Source organism: Rana temporaria, chromosome 3, assembly GCF_905171775.1.
Source record: "Rana temporaria chromosome 3, aRanTem1.1, whole genome shotgun sequence".
Classification (NCBI taxonomy): Eukaryota; Metazoa; Chordata; class Amphibia; order Anura; family Ranidae; genus Rana; species Rana temporaria.
Genome location: NC_053491.1, coordinates 140,063,543 through 140,088,204, shown reverse-complemented (window position 1 = coordinate 140,088,204; position 24,662 = coordinate 140,063,543). Strand labels below are relative to the sequence as shown.

Sequence of the window (24,662 nt, the reverse complement as noted above, 5' to 3'; positions counted from 1 at the left end):
GGGGGCGGGGCTGGACGTGTGACGTCATTGATCGCCTTTTCCTATATCAGGGAACAGACGATCAATGACAGTGCCACTGTGAAGAATGGGGAAGGTGCGTTTACACACACCTCTCCCCGTTCTTCAGCTCCTGTGACCGATTGCGGAACGCCGGCGGCGATCGGGTCCGCGGGTCCCGCGGCCACGGAGCTTCGGACTGGGTCACAGGCGTGTGCCCCACGGCTGGGCACTTAAAAAGGACGTACAGGTAAGTGCTTGTGCCCAGCTGTGCCATTCTGCCGACGTATATCGCCGTTAGGCGGTCCTTAAGTGGTTAAGCTGCAATATAATAAAGGATTTCTTTTGTTTTTAGAACACTCTAAAAAGTATTTATAGGAAAGCTAAGAGGGCACGAGAGGGCAGGCACAAGTTTGACTTTTACAGGGAAACGATTGCAAGTCCACATACCTATAGTTATGACATGTGGCTTCACTGATCGTAAACTCTGTCCATACTTAAGCTCAGTTTAAATTTTGTGAAAACAGTTTGAAAATGTGTGTGGGCAATATACCTATTTTACAATAACTAATCAAGTCTCACCAATTAATCACATGCATTTTAGGTGAATAAAAATGCACCCTAAAAAGTAAATTTGTCAAAAAAAAAAAAAAATCTGACAATGTAAAACACTCAATAAATCAATATATACCTGCATCTAACACTTGTATTGGCCTGTATTAACCCAACTCGTGCGAGTCCAAACAGCCAACAAACTAAGATTTGGTATGCCAATTTCAACTCCAAGTCGCAGCCTGGACATGCTTTCACCAAACACAAAAAGCACAGCTCGGTTTAGGTCACTGTACTTTGCAATACTTCACATGCATCCATTTTATGCCAATTGTAGACCCATCACACATAGCTAGGTTGCAGCAATCTGAAAACGATGACATAATTATGCAGCAGACACTCCGGAAAAAACAAAATTGCATGCAATACACTGCTTGGAACCTGTAAGCTGAGCATGCAATGACGTTATAACAATTTCTAGATAAAAACGGAAAATGCTAAATAGGTGGCCAGTTGCATCATTACAAAAGTGCTTAGGGTTACAACATTGTTTTGTGTCCTTTACCGTTCAAAAATACAGTTAACTCTTGTGATGTGCATACCATTTAATTTTACTTTATTCTCCACTTTTTATTGTGCCTGCATTCAATGATGTGTCAAATTAACACGAGAAAAAGCTCATGAACTTACTAACAAAAGTACGTTCTGAAGGTCTCTCAATCAGCTATTCCCAATTTACAATATTTTTTAAGCTGCATAGGATAACCAGAGTAGCTTGGCAATAGGCAGCCATTTTAAAAGGTCATACCTTAAAATGATTGTGAAATGATTTCCTTGAAGTTCACCCAATTTGAGCGGATGCTTCTGGTATGTGAAATTTCCCAACTTGAAATTCATTAAACACTTATTTAAATGGAACAGTCTCTGTGCAGTTATTCTGAAAAAAAAGTGAGTAGCATTATATGCAGATTGGTCGATCATCACATTTCTTAATTTGATCAACTATTATATATATATATATATATATATATATATATATATATATATATATATATATATATATATATATATATATATATTATACATATTATACATACATACATATATATACACACATACATATATATACACACACAACACACACACACACATATATTTATTTATATTTAAAAAAAAAACTTTCCTAAAATGAAATCATGTCAATTGTGCTTTATTTGGACATTTAGAATTAAATAGATAATGCAAAAGAAAATAGGAACGTAGTTAGTTAAATGTTTAATAAATGAGAAAAAAACAAACAGATACAGAATGTATGAATACATGCAATATACAATTGTGAAAAGAATGATTTCAAACGCCTCATGCATAGGCACGTTCAGCGCTTGAGCATTATTTAATTTCAATGGCCAGAATGAATTATTCGGCACAATGAAATGCACACTTAAAGGGGTTGTAAAATGTACAATTGTACCTTTACAACCCCTTTAAGCACTTGAAGCCTGTAAAAGCCTTTTAGGAGGGTTCGGCATTTTTTTTCTGCCAAAATGCTGCTACCAGAAAGAAAGGCACATAGGAAAGTTTGCAAAACGTCCTGCGTGCATGAGGCCACAATTGTATCTTGAAAAAAATATTTATCAAAAAGAAAATTAAATGTAAAACTTGTGTTAAATATAATTTTTTTTTCGATCAGACTGCTCAGTAGACGCTTGCTCTCTGAAAGCTGGGTCTGTGGAGAAAAGCTGTGAATGTGTGGGCTGCGCTGGCTCGCCAGCTGATGAAGATGACTAATGGATATGCTGGTATCCGTGTAGGTTATGGCAGGTGAAGGACGTTGCCAGCAGAATAGTAGTTGGTATATGTAGGATGGAGAGGGTTATGAGTTTACCACTTAGCATATTATAAACTCATATCATAATACCTGAAGGTTGAACCAGTTGCTCATCTTGCTATTATGTAACTATGCAAATCATAGTGCTGTTGAAATCAGGAGGTGAAGGGCAAGGGAGGAGAAGATTTTAAAGAAAATGTTCTTCATTAAAAAATGTCACCCACTGACTTCTGTGAAATTAAATCTAAAATAAAATTTCCTTGCACAAGAATATCTAGCTGAATAAAGATTCTTCCATCGTACTTAAAGCGGGAGTTCTCCCATAAATGTTTTTTTACCCTTAGATGGATGCTCATTTAGTCTAGGGGAATGGGCTAGTTGTTTTAAAATCCGAGCAGTACTTACCGTTGTAGAGGGCGATCTTCTCCGCCACTTCCGGGTATGGGTCTTCGGGACTGGGCGTTCCTTCTTGATTGACAGTCTTCCGACGGTCGCATCCATCTCGTCAAGAGTAGCCGAAAGTCGGTGCGGCTCTATACTGCGCCTGCGCACCGACGTTCGGCTACTTTCAGAAAATCGTGACGCGATGGATGCGACCGTCGGAAGCCTATCGGAAGACTGTCAATCAAAATAGGAACGCCCAGTCCCGCAGCCCATACCCGGAAGTGGCAGAGAAGATCGCTCTCTAAAAAGGTAAGTACAGTTTCGATTTTAAAACAACTAGCCGATTCCCCTAGACTAAATGAGCATCCATCTAAGGGTAAAAATAGCAATTTATCGGTGAACCTCCGCTTTAAGGTGATTGTAGCCGTATTAGTGCAATTGTGATGGAGAAAATTGAGTACTGTCCGTGATCCTTTTTTTATTTGCACTAACATACAATTTTTCATGGACGAGCTTTCAGGGTGTGTCCCCTTCAAGGTCCAAGCAGTACTGCTTGGACCTTGAAGGGGACACACCCTGAAAGCTCGTCCATGAAAAATTATATGTTAGTGCAAATAAAAAAAAGGATCACGGACAGTACTCAATTTTCTCTAGCTGAACAAAAGGTTGAGCCTATATGTGATCAAATGGAACATTCGAATAGCAAAATATAAGCATCTATGCTCAAAAGAACGTAAAGTAAAAAAGGTAATGTTTATGACCACATCAGGCAGAATGTACATCACAATAGCTGAACCAGTTATGAAGCCAGGTTTCTTACGTTGGTTCTCTGCAGTTAAACGTATGATCAAGTAGCTTCATGGTTCTGATTAAATTAGGAAGTTAAAGCTGCTCAGTTTTTATTTAGGATATTATCTTAAAAATAATCAAAGTCCTTTGTCAATTTAGGCAAAATATAACAGATTTGCTTTAAAGGCCTCCCCAAAATGCTAAGCAACATATACAGTGAAAAAGTATTCATGACCCCTTGAAAATTTTCCACATTTTGCCATGTTACAACCAAAAACATGTAAATGTATTTTATTGGTATTTTATGTAATAGACCCAACACAAAGTGGCACATAATTGTGAAGTGGAAGGAAAATAAATGGTTTTACATTTTTTTTTACAAATATCTAAAATGTGTGGCGTGCATTTGTATTCAGCCCCCTTTACTCTGATACCTCTAAAATCGAATGAAACCAATTGACTTCAGAAGTCACCTAATTCGTATATAGAGTCCACCTGTGTGTAATTTAATCTCAGTATAAATACAGCTGTTCTGCAAAGCTCTCAGAGATTTCTTAGAGAACCTTAGTGAACAAACGGCATCATGAAGGCCAAGGAGCACAACAGACAGGTCAGGAAATAAGTTGTAGAGAAGTTTAAAGCAGTGTTAGGGTAAAAAAAAAAAACCTTTTATACATCTCACGGAGCACTGTTCAATACAGAATTTGAAAATGGAAAGCATATGGCACAACTACAAACCTATCAAAAGACATGGCAGTCCACCTAAACTGACAGGCCAGGCAAGGAGAGCAATAAATCAGAGAAGCAGCCAAGAGGCCCATGGTAAGTCTGGAGGAGCTTCAGAGATCCACAGCTCAGGTGGGAGAATCTGTGCACAGGACAACTATTAGTCGTGCACTCCACAAATCTGACCTTTTCAGGCAATACTTTCACCGGGACTGCTCATTTTAGAAGTACGCCCCATAATAAGACACGTATACCTTAAAAGCGGTAGTTCCCCCTCAAAAAGATTTTTAAGATTAGATTCATGCTCATTTTGTCTAGGGGAATCGGCTATTTTTTTTTTTTTAAATGAAGCAGTACTTACCGTTTTAGAGATACATCTTCTCCGCCGCTTCCGGGTATGGTCTTCGGCACTGGGCGTTCCTTCTTGATTGACAGGCTTCCGACGGTCGCATCTATCGCGTCACGATTTTCCGAAAGTAGCCGAACGTCGGTGCGCAGGTGCCGTATAGAGCTGCGCCGACGTTTGGCTTCTTTCGGCTACTCGTGACGCGATGGATACGACCGTCGGAAGGATATCAATCAAAATAGGAACGCCCAGTCCCGAAGACCATACCCGGAAGCGGCGGAGAAGATCGCTCTCTACAACGGTAAGTACAGCTTCGATTTTCAACTAGCCGATTCCCCTAGACAAAATGAGCATCAATCTAAGGGTAAACATTTTTTTATGGGTGAACTCCCGCTTTAAGTGAGTCATTCTCCACCCTCCTGGTGTTTCCATCACTCACCCTCTACCTCAACAGTCGATCCATCACCAGGATCAACCGGGGACAGGCCGGGGGTATCTAGCCAAGGTGCCCACAGTCTATCAAACTTCCCCGTCCGACCCGTATGTTGATACATATACTTCTCCAATCGTATGGTCTCACCCATTTGGGCAATCCATTCCCTCACCGTTGGTGGCTCAACAGCCTTCCAATGTCTAGGAATCAGCTTGCGGGCCTGAAACAGGGTCCTAGTTAATGCCTGTTTAGAATCATTTACCATGGGAATGTCATCCAAGATCCCTAGTATGCACGGTTTCAAGTCTGTAGGTATGGTAGTCTGAAACACTCCAATAACTGTGGCTAAAACCCCTGTCCAGTATAAGTGACGCTTGGGGCACCTAAATAACAGATGGATTAGGTCCCCATGATCTCTGGCACATCTAGGGCAATTAGAATCCGGTCTCACCCCCATCTTACACAGCCTGTCGGGCGCATAATGTACTCTAAGAATAATGTAGAGTTGTGATAGCCGATGGGCCACATTTAAGGAACAGAGTTGCACCACCTGGAGTGCCTCCTCCCATCGTTCATCCTTGAATGCTCCTACATCTTTCTCCCACTTACTTGATGCTGCAAGGGGGAAGCCCTCTAGGTAGATATTAAGAATCATGTTATAGGCTCTGGAAATGAATCTCTTAAACCGGGATACTTCAACCATATATTTAAATATTGGTGTTTGTGAGAGAATCCATGCCCGCCCCCCCCTGTCTGCACCCTCACTGCATGTTGCAACTGCCTATAATAGAAGAGCATTGACTGCAGGAGGTGAAACCGCTCCCTCAACTCTGGGAAGGAAATCAGTCCGCCCGTTGTAAATATATGTCTCAGGTATGTGACTCTGCACCTCCTCCACCGCAATCCAACGAGAGCAGCTCCTCATAGTACCCATTGGCCCAAATCAGACTGTACTTGGTGAATCCCTCCTCTTCCTGCAGTTGCAAAAAAATTGGAATTAACTTAGGCATCAGAACATATGTGGGAAATCGTTTATTGGACTTTGCATATGCCAGGGCCTCCATACCTATGGGCACGCTGTCGTAGCACATTAAGGTCCTAATGGGGTCCGATTGTACTCCACCCTCCCCCTCCGGCGTCAGGGGGATGCTTTTCTTTAGGACAGGGAAGTTGGTTAGAGTTAGACGACCCTAAACATACAGCCTGACCTACAATGGAATGGTTTAGAATGAAGCATATTCATGTGTTAGAATGGCGCAGTCAACGTCCAGACTTAAATCCAGTTAAGAATCTGTGGCAAGACTTGAAAATTGCTGTTCACAGATGCTCCCTATCCAATCTGACAGAGCTTGAGCTATTTTGCAAAGAATGTGCAAAATTGTCACTCTCTAGATGTGCAAAGCTGGTAGAGACATCCCTAAAAAGACTTGCAGCTGTAATTGCAGCAAAAGGTGGTTCTACAAAGTATTGACTCAGGGGGGCTGAATACAAATGCACGCCACACTTTTCACATATTTGTAAAAAAAAAAAAAAAAAAAAATTAATAATAATAATAATAATAATAATAATAATAATAATAATAATTGAAAACCATATAATTTTCCTTCCACTTCACAATTATGTGCCACTTGGTGGTGTTCTAGCACATAAAATCTCTATAAAAAACAAAATTTACCGTTTTGGCTGTAACATGACAAAATGGAGAATTTCAGGGGATATGAATACTTTTTCAAGGCACTGTACTTTTCTTTACTCTATCACTGCTCTGTTCAGTACATCCAGATAAGGACAAGCATGAAACTGCACTATTACATGGAAAATTCAGAGCCTCGTCTAAGCTAGGACTCCTGAGTTGTAGCGTACACAGGGCTTTTCTTTCATTCTAGCCTGTTGAATGAAGTTGTGGGGAAGCAAAAGGAAAGTATATTAGTTCTGGAGGGTCTGCATTACAGTGAACCTGTGCTTTGCTTTGCTGTATGGGCAAAGCATAGATTCACCAAATGTTATCTGCTTTATTCTGTGAAAAAAAAAAAACATAGGTAAATACATGCAGTCTAAAAAGAAGGGTGCCCATTTCACCTCAGACACTACTTTTGCAGTGGAGAAGAGGGTTGATAATGCCGAGTAACTGTATGGGTGGTGGGTCATAATACTTAAGTCTGAAACGATTGTGGTACTTACTTAAGAACAGCAATTGCCTGGACAGTGATAGCTCTTTTATCTTTGGTCCCCATATAAGAAAATATATTAGGCTTAACTCTGCAAAAATAAAATAAAAATGTTAGGAATGCTTTTGCTAGTGGTTTTATCTGGGGGGCTTAAACTGTTTAGCCAACATCTTATGAACTGACCTTAAAAACTTGGAGAGCACATTAATAGCTTCCATTGTGTCTTTGTTTTCTTTATAAAGCACAAAATGGCAAAAGCTACCACGAGATTTTGGCCATGAATGCTTACGTGGATCTTGAAAAGAGATACAAGTAAAAATAATTAGTACAAATAAAAACAACAGTTTAGAATTGGCCTTCCAAAACAGGATGTTAAGTACCGTAAAAAAAAAAAAAAATATATAAATATCAAAGCAATAAACAATTACAAAGTTCTGGTAAACAGGCCAAGTAATGTGTAACACTGGTGCATTGTAAACATTAGTGTTGCTTGTGCATTACCAGTTTAAGTGTATGTTTGGCATTCCCCTTCTTTTTCATTTGTGAAATGCCAGCTTTGCTTACCTGAAGTTGTTTTGACCTCTGTCCAAGTGTATAGCATAAAGAGCACAAGAAAGTCATGTTTAATTTCTATATTATTCTTTTTACAGGTGTCAAGAGTTGGACATGCAAAGATAAATATGACTGCATGGTCATTCCATTCCTTAGGGTACAATGGCATCCAAATGCGTGGCACGTTGCAATGAACTTAGAAGCAGTAAACAGCTGAGAAAATGGACCTTTCCACATGTATTTACACACGTAAAAAAAACATGACAGCATTACATGTCCTAGGTTAAGTAGCACACAACTCTATAAACTACATGATACAAATGTATCTATTGAATTTATTAATATGAAAAAAACACTAAAGTTCTAAAATCTAGAAGACAAGCCATCTTTATATAACCAAATCATTAAAAGGGTAGATTTAGACGCGTGTCTAAATGTCCTTTTCCTCTGAAGCCCGATCTGCATTTGTTTCACCAAAAAAAAAAAAAAAAAAAAATGTATTGAATTTTTCTAGAGTTTCTAAAGCATAGTGTACACAATTTCAATGCACACTAGAAAATTGCAAGTAAAAAACAACAGGTGTAGCCCGATTCACATTTGGATCACACTTCAGAGGCCACTGATAGGCAGCCCCAACCGCACGTGCAAATGAAGGGTAACAGAGATAAAAAAAAAAATCATTAAAAGAAACCTCATATGAACAAAGAAATATTTACATTTCTTAAATTATAAATATGATTTTAAATGAGTGCATCCTTTTATCAACACTGTATTTAGTAACAAAGATCTTCCATCGAGACACTGATGCAAAACAAGTCAAGAGGGCACATTAGCAAAAAACATACTTGACGGTGTCCAATAATGCTTAATATATATGATGCCATAGTAACCATCAGGCTCTAAGGTGTAAATTTTCCTCTACTGCCAAAAGGAAATAAATCAGATTGGTTAAACTGACCAAATCATCCCTTCTCTAATTTTCATATGGCTTGCAGAAGTTAATTATTTTATTCATGTATACAGAGCAAAAAAATGTTTTTATAATAAAGTGTCACTATAGGCAAAACATGTTTCATTTTGGACAGAGTAAGGGAGTGTTAAAATCCCACGCCAGTTTTTTTTTGCCATTTGTGTCCCATAGGGGAGATTTCATGTCCCCACTTGAAAATTTTCCCTATATTACTGTTCTGGGGACAACACAAAATTTGGGATTTTCTTTTTACTTCCACATTCTTTCAAATAGATTTTATTAAAGCAGAAAAGCGCATAGTACATAACAGATTTTTACAGGTCAAGTTATGGGAGACTTAGTCCCCATTCACATCTAGGCGTTTTGTCGCCTGTAGTGCGACGCCGCTGCCGCCAGAGGGATGAAAAGACATTGCCCTCTATGGAGATGGTTCACATCTCCACGCCTGCCGCCTGCCGCCTGAAAAAAGGTCCCAGATCGGGAACCATCTCCATAGAGGGGCACATCTAGGCGGACAATCACTGCGTTTTGTCGCCGCAAATCGCGGTACAAAACGTCGCTATTTGCCGCCGCAATTCGCGGGACAAAACGCTGCAAATTTGTCTGCCTAGATGTGAATGGAGCCTTAACCAAATATAAAAGATACAGTGAGAAAAATAAGTATTTGAACACCCTGCTATTTTGCAAGTTCTCCCACTTGGAAATCATGGAGGGGTCTGAAATTGTTATCGTAGGTGCATGTCCACTGTGAGAGACATAATCCCCCAAAAAAAATCCAGAAATCACAATGTATGATTTTTTAAACTATTTATTTGTATGATACAGCTGCAAATAAGTATTTGAACACCTGAGAAAATCAATGTTAATATTTGGTACAGTAGCCTTTGTTTGCAATTACAGCGGTCAAACGTTTCTTGTAGTTTTTCACCAGGTTTGCACACACTGGAGGAGGGATTTTGGCCCACTCCTCCACACAGATCTTCTCTAGATCAGTCAGGTTTCTGGGCTCTCGCTGAGAAACACGGAGTTTGAGCTCCCTCCAAAGATTCTCTATTGGGTTTAGGTCTGGAGACTGGCTAGGCCACGCCAGAACCTTGATATGCTCCTTACAGAGCCACTCCTTGGTTATCCTGGCTGTGTGCTTCGGGTCATTGTCATGTTGGAAGACCCAGCCTCGACCCATCTTCAAAGCTCTAACTGAGGGAAGGAGGTTGTTGCCCAAAATCTCGCAATACATGGCCCCGGTCATCCTCTCCTTAATACAGTGCAGTCACCCTGTCCCATATGCAGAAAAACACCCCCAAAGCATGATGCTACCACCCCCATGCTTCACAGTAGGGATGGTGTTCTTGGGATGGTACTCATCATTCTTCTTCCTCCAAACACGGTTAGTGGAATTATGACCAAAAAGTTCGATTTTGGTCTCATCTGACCACATGACTTTATCCCATGACTCCTCTGGATCATCCAAATGGTCATTGGCAAACTTAAGACAGGCCTTGACATGTGCTGGTTTAAGCAGGGGAACCTTCCGTGCCATGCATGATTTCAAACCATGACGTCTTAGTGTATTACCAACAGTAACCTTGGAAACGGTGGTCCCAGCTCTTTTCAGGTCATTGACCAGCTCCTCCCGTGTAGTCCTGGGCTGATTTCTCACCTTTCTTAGGATCATTGAGACACCACGAGGTGAGATTTTGCATGGAGCCCCAGTCCGAGGGAGATTGACAGTCATGTTTAGCTTCTTCCATTTTCTAATGATTGCTCCAACAGTGGACCTTTTTTCACCAAGCTGCTTGGCAATTTCCCCGTAGCCCTTTCCAGCCTTGTGGAGGTGTACAATTTTGTCTCTAGTGTCTTTGGACAGCTCTTTGGTCTTGGCCATGTTAGTAGTTGGATTCTTACTGATTGTATGGGGTGGACAGGTGTCACTCTTTATGCAGCTAATGACCTCAAACAGGTGCATCTAATTTAGGATAATAAATGGAGTGGAGGTGGACATTTTAAAGGCAGACTAACAGGTCTTTGAGGGTCAGAATTCTAGCTGATAGACAGGTGTTCAAATACTTATTTGCAGCTGTATCATACAAATAAATAGTTAAAAAATCATAAATTGTGATTTCTGGATTTTTTTTTTTTGATTATGTCTCTCACAGTGGACATGCACCTACGATGACAATTTCAGACCCCTCCATGATTTCCAAGTGGGAGAACTTGCAAAATAGCAGGGTGTTCAAATACTTATTTTCCTCACTGTAGGTATAAAGCCATAAAAACTTTTCAGCAGAATAACACAGCACTATCAAATATGGTACTTCATGCAGCAAGTACATATCTGCATATTTAGTATCAAATTACATAAGAAAAAAAAAAAAAAAAAAGAAGGGAAACCAAAAAAGGACCCCCCCCCCCCCCAAAAAAAAACTGTTAAACTAACATCATTAAACATTAATATACCTTTGAGTTTAGCCACCAAGGTAGAGTAATGAATGCTGTATTCTGAAACTAGGTTAGATGGAAAGGGGTCCCTCCAACCGAGCTGTGCCACGCAGATTCATGAACTGCCATTTTACCCAAGGCAATTGCAAAAACATTTGAATAGTAATAGGCCAATTTAACCCCATTTAGTACTTGTGTTAAATTAGGTGCATTATTCTGTTTCCAATATACAGTTATTAAATATGTGGGATACTACTACCCGGAATTGCACAAGGATTCAATCTATTGACAGGTTCAGCAGCGGTAAGTCTGGAGATGGCGAGGTGAAGAAGCCAGCAATTCTGGATATTAAGGACGACACTCCATTCCAGCTCTGCAAGCTTCCACAATCCCATAGGATGTGAAATACGTTTCCCACATCTCTACATTCACAGCAGCAAGTAGGAGCGAAGTCCGGGAACTTTCTAGACAATTTATACGGGGTAAGGTAACTTCTATGCAGTATTTTAAAATAGTTGTCCCAATGATTAACACATCTGGATGTGGAAATAAGAGTTAAAGGGGTTGTAAAGGAAACTTTTTTTTTCCCTAAATAGCTTCCTTTACCTTAGTGCAGCCCTCCTTCACTTACCTCATCCTTCCATTTTGCTTTTAAATGTCCTTATTTCTTCTGAGAAATCCTCACTTCCTGTTCTTCTGTCTGTAACTTCACACATTAATGAGGGGCTTTCTCCCTGGTGTGAAGTGTCGTGCTCGCCCCCTCCCTTGGACTACAGGAGAGTCAGGACGCCCAATAACACACAGCTCCTTTTTCTGCAATGTAGAGAGCGTCCTGACTCTCCTGTAGTCCAAGGGAGGGGGCAAGCACGACACTCCACACCAGGGAGAAAGACTCACATTACTGTGTGGAGTTACAGACAGAAGAACAGGAAGTGAGGATTTCTCAGAAGAAATAAGGACATTTAAAAGCAAAATTGAAGGATGAGGTAAGTAAGGAGGACTGCACTAAGGTAAAGAAAGCCATTTGGGGAAAAAAATAAATAAAATTCCTTTACAACCCCTTTAAAGCTTTTTGCCATTACTTTCAATAACAACACTAATATAGAGAGGGCGAGTCTCCATAACATGGATGGGGACACAGATCGCAAAAAAACCTGACAGGTATTCCAATCCACTTCCACTTTATTCAAAACAAAAAAAATGCCTTTAGTTGACACTCTTATCTTGACCATTTCTAAGAAAATATTAATCCTCTGAATGTTATTCTAGTAAATTTCAAGGACGAATTTCATTAATATAACCAAATTTACTAATGTGTTTTATATTCCTGTGAAAACAGATCTACAGTAAAACGATAACGAGCCAAGCGGTCATTGTCAGTTAGTACATAAACATAGCGTAGAAGACATGCATAGCACAATGCAATACTTCTACAGCTTTCTAGGGATGATTTAATCAATGAGAAACACTGATGAAATTTCAGAGGAAATGCACCACTACTTGATTGCATGCAAAACATGTCATGCTTTAGGCATGCAGAAGTCATGTCATTCATTCCTAGGGCCTTGCTGATTGCAGGTACTAAGCAATAGCAGGACAAATGTAACAAATGTGCAACAGGACAAGATTTTACAAAACTTACTAAAACTCAAGAGTCAAAATTTTTCTATATAAGAGTCTATAAGGGGTACAGGATAGGAACGGCTGGTAAGATCAGTAATACCTCTAAAAGGATTGGACTTTAAAATGGTTACATATTCCTTCCAAAGCATCAAAGATCTTTAACCACTTCAGTACCGTGGGTGTTTTTCAGATTTGGTGTTTACAAGACTAAAACAGTTTTTTTTTGCTAGAAAATTACTTAAAACCCACAAACATTAGATATTTTTCTCTCTAACACCCTAGAGAATAAAATGGCGATCATTGCAATACTTTTTGTCACACCATATTTGCGCAGGGGTCGTACAAGCGCACTTTTTTTGGAAAAAATTCACTTTTTTGAATTAAAAAATAAGACAGCAATAAATTTGGCCCAATTTTTGAAAATATATTGTGAAAGATAATGTTACGCCGAGTAAAATGATACTCAACATGTCACGCTTACAAATTGCGCCCGCTCGTGGCATGGCGTCAAACTTTTACCCTTAAAAATCTCGATAGGCGACGTTTAAAAAATTCTATAGGTTGCATTTTTTGAGTTACAGAGGTCGTCCAGGGCTATAATTATTGCTCTCGCTCCAACGATCGCGGCAATACCTCACTTGTGTGGTTTGAACACCATTTTCATATGCAGGCGCTACTCACGTATGCGTTCGCTTCTGCGCGCGAGCTCGTCGGGATGGGGCTCTTTAAAAAAAATTTTTTTTTTCTTATTTCTCATTTTTATTTCTTTTATTATTTTTTACACTGGAAAAAATAAAAAATAAATGATCACTTTTATTCCTATTACAAGGAATGTAAACATCCCTTGAAAAAAGCATGACAGGTCCTCTTAAATATGAGATCTGGGGTCAAAAAAATATTGAAACTGTCATTTTTTCAAATGACAAAAAAAAAAAAAAGAAATGTTTCTTTAAGACGCTGGGCGGGACTGACGTTTTGACGTCACTTCCGCCCAGCAGAGCTATGGGGACGGGTGGGGGCGATTTTTCCCTCACTCGCATCCCCACACAGCAGCCGAGCGGACCCGATCGCCTCCGCCGCTACCGACGGCTCCGGTAAGCGGTGGGTGGCGCGGCGGGAGGGCCCTCTCCCGCCGCCGATAACGGCGATCTCGCAGCGAATCCGCCGCGGAGACCACCGTTATCTTTTACAGGACCGCTCACACTAAAGATGGATACCTCGGTTGTGGCAGCAGCTGCTGCCGTTACCGAGATATCCATCTTTAAAGTGTGGACGCATATATGCGTACAGCGGTCTGGAAGTGGTTAAAACAAGCCAACACTGACTACAGCTGCAGTCCATTTTGGAGAGTCTGCCACTGCCCGCTACAGAGAAAAACAGAGGAACTGCAATTACAGTGTCACTTTAGCGACCTTTGAAAAAGATTTTCTCCACAGTGCCTGCCGATACAAAGGTCAATGAAGCCCTGTGTTAAACATTTTTCCTCATATGGAAAATATAAATAATTTAAGGCTACTTCCACACTGAGGCGTTTTACAGGCACTATAGGGCTGTCACTGCAGTGTGAAAGCCAGAGGGCTTTCATGCCCTACCGAATATTACATTTTTTTTCTTTTACGCTTAAAGATAGTCCACTATATGCACACTAAAACTACAATGCAAATCACTCCATCTATTCTGTACTAAATTGTATACCACAGCTAGCACAAGAAGAAGATGTCCAGCATGATTTGGTAGAGTTTGAGCGATAAAAAAAAAAAAAAAAGAAGAAAACATATACAACAAAGGGGTAGGCATATATGACATATTATTGAGCAAGTTTACAGAGAAGGGGTGAGCATTGGATTAGTGGTGGAGGAACAAGGCACAGGATGTGCTGATTTGGAATTGGAGAACATAGTGGCATGGTTTCCATTGTGATTGAAGACCATAGAGCCACTGGTATATGGAATGAACTCTTGATATAAAAAGGTTGAAGAGTTATATGCACTTATATTAGGAAATACACAAATACAGAGGCCTTAGGTTTAATGCCAAAGAAAATAAATAAATAGTCCATGTCATCTTACTTTCAGAAAAAAAATAAAAAATAAAAACCCACACACAACATGATCATTTTCCCATGGTACATGACTCCTGTAGAGCTTAAAGGATCACTAAAGGAATTTTTTTTTTTTAGTTAAATAGCTTCCTTTACCTTACTGCAGTACTGGTTTCATGTCCTTATTGTTCGTTTTTGCTTTGAAGTGGCTGTAATTCTGCTCTGATCTCCACACTTCCTGGTTGTCTTTTTCCTTATAATCATCATACTGGGAGCTTTTCACGGTGGTCTAAGCTGTCATTACTGTGTGTTTAAAACTTAACAGAACCAATCAGATTCATTTTAAAAACAAAACACTGCCCTGGATTTGTTTGTTTTTGTTCTGTGTGTCTCTCTAGTTCACAGGAACATTAAAACAGTTTAAAAGTGAAACTAACCTACAGGCACATTATATGATGGATTTTTTATCTATTTGTAATCATTTTTAAAAGGAATCAGTTAACTTTTATGTCTCTCTACCCTGTAAACAGTCATTTCAGCAAAAAAAATAAAAAATTCCTTTAGTGACCCTTTAATCTTATTTATCCTTCAACTCAAGTTTCTGTTAGAGATGTTTGGAGGGAGAAGGAACATGCACATACTTGGTCAATGTTTGGTGGCATGTATTCACCATGTACAACATAACTTTCACTCCTGAAATAGCTCTCCTTTCAACAATCTCTGGGGACATTTTCAATATTAAAAAAGCCATTTTGAGACATTGCATTATGAATGCAAGTGTGGCAGTTTCCCACAAAAAAGAAAACACCAACTCCACCACATACTTTGGAGTTGGCCCAGATTCTCAATGATATTATGACAAAAGGATACACTAGTGGCTGCAAAAAGAACCTTGAAAACACCCACACAATATGGACTTGCTGGCATGCCCATCGAGATTTAGATTTCTTCTGTATTCTTTCACAATAACACTTAATTACCTTTCTATCTACCAAACCTTATGTGTAGTATGCTCTACAAGGTGTGTCTAATAAGTCTGGTAAATGGTCTGATATAACAGTAACATGGGCCGTGTGCGTGGGCATGCAGTACACGCGACTGTCAGGGTAAGCCCGCTGCAGCCAAAGTGAGAGGTAGGGTCAAAGTTTAATGGAGCAACATGTGAACATCAGGTTCTGCTACAAATTGGGGAAAACAGCGACAGACGCATGAAATGTTGGTGCAAGTTTATAGGACGGAAGCTGTGAGTAGAAAATGTGTTTACACATGACGAGAGGGAAACGGCTGAGGATGAGCCATGTTAGGGTTAGCGGTCAAGCAGAATCCCAGACATGATCCAGCGAGCAAGACAAATTCTGGCACGAGATCAGCGACTGACTCAACGACTGATGGAGGAGGAATTGGGCCTTAATAAGGACAGAGTGCGCATCATTATCCGCAAAGATCTGGGTAATCGGAAAATCTGTTCCTGGTTTGTGCCGCACAAGCTGACAGACAAACAGAAAGCAAAATGGATAGAAACCTCTGGAGATTTCGTTACCATGTGTGACTAGGACCCATCCTTTCTGTAAAACATCACAGGGGATAAAGACCTGGTGCACCCAGTTCAATCTGGAATCGAGGCAGCAATAGATAGAATGACGTTCACTGTGACCCAAAGAGTCGCCTACAAAAGTCCAAATTCATGATAATGTTAATCGCCTTCTTTGACAATGGCATGATCCAAGAACGTGTGACAGCAGTCCTGAGGTCGATCCCTAAATAAGCCTTTGCTGAGTTTCCAGAAGCTTTATGAAATGTTGCCAAAAGTGTGTTGTGAAGGATGGTAATTATTTTGAAGGCCAATAAAAGGTCTTGTTTATCATCCATTTTTTTTTCTATTGAACCACAGCAAGAGACTTGCTCATGATTTCATTCATTCATTAATATCGTCTCTACTTTGATTTCGCATCATTTGTGTTTTTTCCGAATATGAATTTATCTTGTACTTCATTGTTTTGTTATTTTACCTGTCAAATGTATTTATAAACAATAGCCACCACCCTCCCACCCCTGTCCCCCAAATAGTTTGTTCCTTCCTTTTTATCTTCTTTCATCTTCTATTTTCCTCTATTATATTTCCCAGGTATTCCTCTAATGTTTTAAAGTCTTTCCACTGTCTCCATTTCTTATTATGTTTATTGAGTTGGCCCGCATCACAACTACATATATATTCCATTTTATTAGTTTTCCACTCTTTCAAACCATTCTTCTATATCAGTTTTATTGTACTTAGCCAGTTTTCTGGTATTGGTCCTTTTGCGGCATTTATCAATGGTGGAATTAATGTTTTCCTGCAACTTAAATTTGATTCGTGGAACAGACGCCATTTGGTATTTTTTTCCCCCCAGTTATCACTTCCATATATTCCCGGATTTCTTGCCAGTATTCCTTTATCTTTGGACAGTCCCACCAGATGTGTGTAGTTGTTCCAATCTGCGCAAATTCTCTCCAACACAATGGAATTTTATCTTTACTAAATTTATGAATCACTTCAGGTGTCCTATGCCATCTCGAGATGCATTTATAGTGCATTTCAATTGTATTCATATCAGTTGCGGTGTTGTGTACGGATGGCTATTATTCTTTCAACTTGTTGATCTTCAAATTTCTTATTTATTTATTTTTCCAATTTTTCTATAAAATATGGTTTCCCTTGTAGCTAATTCTGTCAAGATTCGATATACTCTTGAGATCACGTGCCTTAGTGGGGTTTGTATAGTACATTGTTTTTCTAGTGCTGTTAATGTCTTTCCAGCTCTTATAGGTGAGGGTATTGAGTTTACCAGATGTTTTAATTGCAGATAGTCTCATTCATTGATATCCCACCTGTTTTTTTCCTTTATATCCTGGAGTGTTTTTATCTTTCCATGTTCTGTAATGTCCTTTATTTGTGATGCCCCCATTTTATTTCCCAACCGAGTCCCTTTCCCAGGTATGAAAAAAAATAGTTTCCGTGAGTGAAATTTAAAAGGTGAATTATAAATCCATTTATTCTGTCTGTGAATTAAATCCCATATTTTGAAAACATTTGTTATTTTGTGTGTGTCCAAGTCCGATACTCTATACTTTCGTGGTATCCATATATTTTTATAAAGTGCCGTTTTACTTATAATATTTTCCATTCTAACCCATTTTTTCTCTCTCTATCTTTATTTCCCCATTCTACCATCCGTGCAATAATCGTGGCCTTGTAATATCTATTTATATCCGGTGCTGCTAATCCTCAGTGTTTTTTTCCTCTTGTTAATGTTGCAAAATTCACTCTCGGCTTTTTATTTTTCCATATATATTTTATCAACATTGTTTTAATAATCTTAAAAAAACTGTGGGAATATCTATGGGTAACATCTGGAATTTATGTTATTTTTGGGAGGATAGCCATCTTGAAAAAAATGTATCCTTCCTAGCCATAAAAGTGATCTGGTTCTATTATTTTTTACATCTGTTTCTATCTCATTTAGCAGAGGGATATAGTTAGCAAGGTACAGTCTATCTACCGTAGATGTCAATTTAACTCCCAGATAGGTCAACTCTCCTCTCACCCACGTAAATGGATATTGTTTTTGCAACACAAGTTCTTCATTTTTCTCCACCCCTATTTTTAAAATTTCAGTTTTTATAGGGTTTATTTTGAAATTCGAAAGTTCTCCGTACTTTTTTTATTTCCTTAGCTATGTTTGGCAAGGTCACTCTTGGATTAGTTATGGATATCATTGGCGTATGCCGCTACCTTGTGTCCTTCGCCTATTCTCGTCCCCTCTATATTTTGGTTATTTCGCAGAGATGCCAGAAAAGGTTCCAGCGTTAGTACGTACAGAAGTGGCGAGAGCGGGGACCCTTGTCTAGTCCCGTTATGCATTTCAAAGGGCAATGACATCTGACCATTAACCTTGACCATTGCCGTTGGTCTACTGTACAAATTTTGTATCCAATGTCTGATTTTAGGTCCCATTCCCAAATGTTGAAGCGTGTCCATCATAAATCCCCAGTCTACCCTGTCAAATGCTTTCTCGGCATCTAATGACAGGAGTAGGACTGGGGATTTTCCACTCTTATTTTTCTGCAGTAATAATATTGTTTTTAAACTATTGTCTCTACCTTCTCTTCCGGGTATAAACCCAGTCTGATCTGGGTCTACCCAATCTGGCATTAGGTTCTTTAATCGGGTGGCAAGGATTTTTGCATATAGCTTTGCGTCAGCGTTTAGTAGTGCTATAGGCCTATAACTAGAGAATAAGGTCTTGTCTTTTCCTGGTATTAGAGTAATATGGGCCATTAACGATTCACATCTTATTTCCTCCTCTTCCCCTATTTTGTTAAAGTAGTCACATTACCTCATAGGTCTGGGAGAACATATTGTTTTTTGGTGACCTGGTAGTGGACCTTCGCTTCTCTACATTGTTTATAAAAAGCACTAGAACTGCATAATTACTGTATTTATTGGCGTATAACACTCACTTTTTTACCCTGAAAATAGAGGGTAAACTGTGCCTGCGTGTTATACGCAGGGGGCTGTGGAAAGTTGTTTGCCTGAAACTTCCGTCTTAAAGTTAGAGTGCGTGTTATACGATTGTGCGTGTTATACGCCGATAAATACGGTAAATGCACCACAACAGTTAGAATAAACCTCCACATAAGGTCTTTGTAAAACCATATGATACAGCTTTATACTTCTTGAAATATCAGAAAATCTGAACAGATTCAATAATTTACATTATCACTAGAAAGATACAGTATTGCACAGCCACACTGCTAGCTCCAGAATGTTTTACTGAGACACGATCTTACTTGCTAAAGCTTTTTTGCCAGCTGCATGGTAGGCTATGATATACTTCTTTCCATCGCGATCTTCTGTTTTAGTTTCAAGTCCAGGAAACAAGCCTTTCACAGCTTGATGAATGATTGTCCTCTTTTCTTTGGTGTCATCAATTACCTGTAATACAACCAATCACCATTAGGAGTTTACCGATTTCTGATTAATTAGGACAAAAGCAGCACAAGAGACACAGAACAGTAAATGTCCCTTGTGCTGATTTCATTTGTACTTTTCAAGCAAATTTAGGCTTTATAGTCCTAAAAGATCACAAGGTTTTAAAGGCCTGATCTCCGATGTTAACTCTCACTTTCTCTATGCTATAAACTTAGTAGGGCCCTGCTTCTCATATGCACTAAATGGCAAGTCTAAATCCCTACACTGTCGGATGAGGAGGAAGCTTGCTCCTCCACACCTGGTTTCACCCTATGTTAACCAAACCTACCCCACCCCCTCCACTAGATTACATGCTATGCACCGACTTGCCACCTCAACCTGTGCTAGATGCGATCAGGGGCTGACAAACATATGAAAAGGTCATTAACCAAAATAGAGGCTGTCCTCAAAACACAATTAAATCTGGAACATTTGATGTCTCTAAACCCAACGACCTCTGAGACATAATCAGGGTGGATATAAATCAATGAATATTTTTATTAAAAGAAAAAAAAAAATTTTTTTTTAAATGTATTTTAATAAATTTCTTTTGGAGTAAAAATCCATCTAAAGATAAATAAAAAAAACTAAGATACAGTAATAATTTTGTTTATTTAGCATGAAATGGAGCTTAGTTATGTAGCAAGAGGCTGATATACTCAAAGAACCCAAGCAAGCTGAGATACATTCACACAATCTCACAGTAACCATGATTGTTTTGCAAATACAGTATATGTACAGTACAAACTGTGTCATACCAATCATTTTGTTTCCAAACGCGTAACATGTAGAGCGAGCACTCCATTTCCTCTGGACCCACCACCTGGTTACACATTACACAGCTAACCCTTAATCGTACTCCTTTCTGAGTCTTTTTATGATAGAACTGTATTATAATTGTGATAACCTGTGTGGACCAGTTAATAATTAAATTTCTTTGATTTTATATTTGTTACTGTTTTTTATGACATTTCTATAAATAATCTAGTTTCTTATCATAACTATCGTGTGCCTGCAAAGTCCAAAAATCACTAGCCCCTAGCCAAGAATTCATACAATATTGGGACGGTGTATTTGTGTATCCTCAGTATCACCCTGAAGGGATACACGTTAAATTTAGTCCTTGTTCATAAACCTCACATGTGTGGTTTTTGAACATCATTTTCATACGTGGGCGGGACATATGTATGCGTTCGCTTCTGCGTGCGAGCACACAGGGACAGGGGCACTTTAAAAAAAAAAAAAAACATTTTGATCACTTTTATTCCTATTACAAGGAATGTAAACATCCCTTGTAATAGGAATATGCATGACAGGACCTCTTTACAGCAAGATATGGGGTCAATAGGACCCCACATCTCACCTCTAGGCTGGGAAGGCTAAAAAAAAAAAAAAAAAACACGATCACCGATTCACAGCCGTAGGAACTACCGCTATGATCGTTCCTATGGTGTAGGGAATCGCCGGCTGAAAATGCCGATACCTGCCCCACAAAGTACCACAAAGCCCTGGGCGCCAAGTGGTTAAATATTAAAAAAAAAAAGAAAAAAAAAAAGAGAGCACTGATGTACTGTACACACTGTAGTACCTGGTGCCTCTAGGTAAATAACAGTAACAGTGCCAGAGTCTCTTTTTACCCCGACTTCTCTGCGGAAGTACAGAGGCGCAGAGCTAAATTTGGGGAGGTGAAGAAAAGGCTGTACCGACTGCGTGCCAAGTATGCCATGCTATATCCTGCTAAACTCAGAATTATCGCTGGAGGCAGAGCCCAGTTCTTCGAGTCGGCGGCGGAGGCCTCTGGATGGCTGGATGCCAACGAACACCTAGTGAGACAAGCGGATGGCCCAGAGGCAGATGCGGATTGAGCTACAAGCCTGCTGAATTCTACGATGTCTACAGAGGAAAAGGAGGACTGCTCTTCCCAATTTTCCGGTCTCCCTTTTTCCCTTCCCCCCCCCCCCCCCTTTTTGTTTTTTATTTTTTTTTGTTTGCCTTTTTTCTTCGGGGGGGGTTTTATTTTTAATTTTCTGTTGCTCTCAGGAGCCATGTGTATTACTATTCAAGTTCACACGACCGGGAGAACAATATTTCTGATCACACAGGTTTTGAGCTTGTGTACTTCTCATGCAACCAGACTTACAGTTGGAGTACCCAGAGAGGTACGTGGCCTGGACAGTTGAATGCCTGTTGCATCACAGGCCTACATGGGTTCCTGTTTACACCCAAAAGTTTTCTAGAGTTGAGTTTTGTTTCTACTTGTTTTTTTTGTTTTTTTCTCTTCTGCATTCCGGAGAATCTCTGACCAGAGGTAACCAGGCAACAGAGACTTATATTCTGCACTCCGAGACTGACTCCCGTGTGATTAACCCTGATTTTTGTGCGGGGCGCCACCCGTCCCACCTACCGGTATGGTATCTCGCTCTACAGACCCTTTCCTTTTCTTTTTTTTCCTTTTGCTATTTTTTGTTCCTGACTATGCTGACTGTCTACACAATTTTTATTGAGTCACTGGTGATAGTTACAGTTGCCTGCAGGACTGAGGGGAGGGGGAAGGCAGATATGTGCTGGGAAACTGGGGATATGTGTGGTAACATGTGATGTATATGTGTATGGATATGACGGATACGGGGGTCCATCGCAGGCCGAATTTGGCAGGTGGGCACTCTTACCCACCCTATTGCGGGGTAGTCTTTACTTTCCAAATATTCCATGATGGCATGTACTGCATTGATCTCGTGGAATGTCCGGGGCTTGGGTGACCCACTCAAGCGCACCATGGTATCCACTGCACTTAGAAAACACCTGCCGGCGGTGTGTGTCCTCCAGGAGACCCACCTGACCCCGGAGACAGTGTCATGGGTTGGTTTTGCCTGGGCGGGATGGTCGTATCATTCCACCCACACGTCTTACTCCCGGGGGGTGAGTGTCCTGATTCATAGAACACTAGATTTTGAAATGCTTGACTCCAGGGTAGATCAGGAGGGCAGATTTGTGTTCCTGCTGTGCAGATTGCACCAATTGACCCTAATATTAGCGGCGGTGTACGTCCCGCCCCCATTCAGCCCAGCGATACTGCGCACTCTGACATTTCAGCTCAGTCACCCGGGGGTACCACTAGTCCTAGTGGGGGATCTTAATGGGATACTTGACCCTGTTCTAGATAGACACCCTCCCCCTATGGGTGGACACGCGGGGGCTCGGACCGCTTTGGCTAAGTTCATGGGCGAGGTGGGGTGGACAGATCCCTGGAGAAATAGGAACCCATTGGAGAGACAGTTCTCCTGCTTTTCCAAAACGCACATGTCTCTGTCCAGGATTGACCTATGTTTGTGTTCCCTGTCTGCGTCCCAGCACATTGAGAAAGTACAGTACCTTCCCAGAAGCATCTCAGACCATTCCCCCCTTCTGCTTCAATTAAGGGTTAGGCCAGAGTCACACCTACCAAGGGCACCATGGAAATTAAACGCCTTCTGGCTGAACCTCTTCCCATCTCACGCTAAAATTGACCGTGAAATAGTAGCCTTTTGGCAAGAGCATGGGGACAGCCCCGACTTGGGGGTCACTTGGGACGCCTTTAAGGCCTTCCTGAGGGGGATATTTATATCTGAGGTTAACGCTGTTAAGCATAAAACGATTGTCCATAGAGAGCAGGCTGCACGGATGGTTAAACGCCTAGAGGCAGAATACATCGCGAATTCAGGGGAGGGCTCGCGCGAGGCGTGGATAGCAGCTCAAGATGCGCTTAGCAGAATTGATGCTTCTACCGCGGACAAGAAAAGGTTCTTTAACAAATTAGCCTTTTATGAGGAGGGGGAGCAGACGGGCAAACTACTGGCCAAAATAGTACACTCACAGGAGTCATCCCCGGCTATTGGGGCCATACGAAGCAAACTTGGGAGGGTGGTGAATGCCCCGGACCTGGTGATGGGTGAGTTGGTGGATTTTTACTCGGAGCTGTACGGCACAAGGCAGGCACACACAGTGGAAGAGGTTCGGGATTTTCTGCAGGGGATAGAGCTACCGTGTTTGACGGAGTCCCAGGCAGAGACCCTAGAGGCTCCCATTACGATTGAGGAGATGGTTATTGCTACCGGCTCCTTCCCCAATTCCAAAGCACCTGGGGACGACGGCATTCCAATTGAAGTCTACAAACAGTACGGTGATGTAATCCTACCCAGATTGCTCCGGACACTGAACTCAGCCAGGGTCTCGCAGCAACTTCCTGACTCCATGAGACAGGCGAGCATAGTCCTATTACTTAAACCTGGGAAGGACCCACTAGACCCGGGCTCATACAGGCCGATATCGCTCCTCCAGACCGATATAAAAATTCTTGCCAAGGTACTAGCTGTAAGGCTTAATAAGGTAATAGCATCTATTATTCACCCGGATCAATCCGGTTTTATACCGGAGAGGTCCACGGCCATCAACCTCCGTAGACTTTTCCTTAACATGCAATCTCCGGCTGACAATTTTGGGGATAGGGCGCTGCTGTCGCTTGATGCACACAAAGCATTTGACAGCATCGAGTGGCAATACCTATGGGCGACACTGTCAAAATTTGGCTTTGGGCCGATATTCCAATCCTGGGTTCAACTTTTGTATAACTCCCCTTCGGCGGTTATTAGAGAGGCAGGCAGAGTATCTTCCCCCTTCCCGTTACACAGAGGAACCCGACAGGGATGCCCCCTGTCCCCTCTGCTATTCGCCATCGCCATAGAACCTATGGCGGAGATGGTCCGTTCCAACCCCTTGATTTCCGGATTTAAATATGGACAAATACATGAAAAAGACCGGAGTTAG

General features: G+C 40.7%; 1 protein-coding gene across 4 annotated transcripts in view; it reads right to left on the bottom strand.

Annotated features, from left to right (window-relative positions):
* The window catches only part of PUS7 (pseudouridine synthase 7), a 92,500-nt gene that overhangs the window by 38,196 nt on the left and 29,642 nt on the right, over nt 1-24,662 (bottom strand). For 3 of the 4 annotated variants that reach the window (XM_040343516.1, XM_040343517.1, XM_040343518.1), the window contains exons 5-9: nt 19,679-19,823; nt 7,788-7,805; nt 7,407-7,518; nt 7,237-7,314; nt 1,358-1,486 (exon numbers count right to left, since the gene is read on the bottom strand). In XM_040343516.1, coding sequence (XP_040199450.1) covers nt 1,358-1,486; nt 7,237-7,314; nt 7,407-7,518; nt 7,788-7,805; nt 19,679-19,823 — 482 coding nt within the window. The remainder of the gene's footprint in view (nt 1-1,357; nt 1,487-7,236; nt 7,315-7,406; nt 7,519-7,787; nt 7,806-19,678; nt 19,824-24,662) is intronic. The other variant, XM_040343519.1, reaches the window with a different exon arrangement.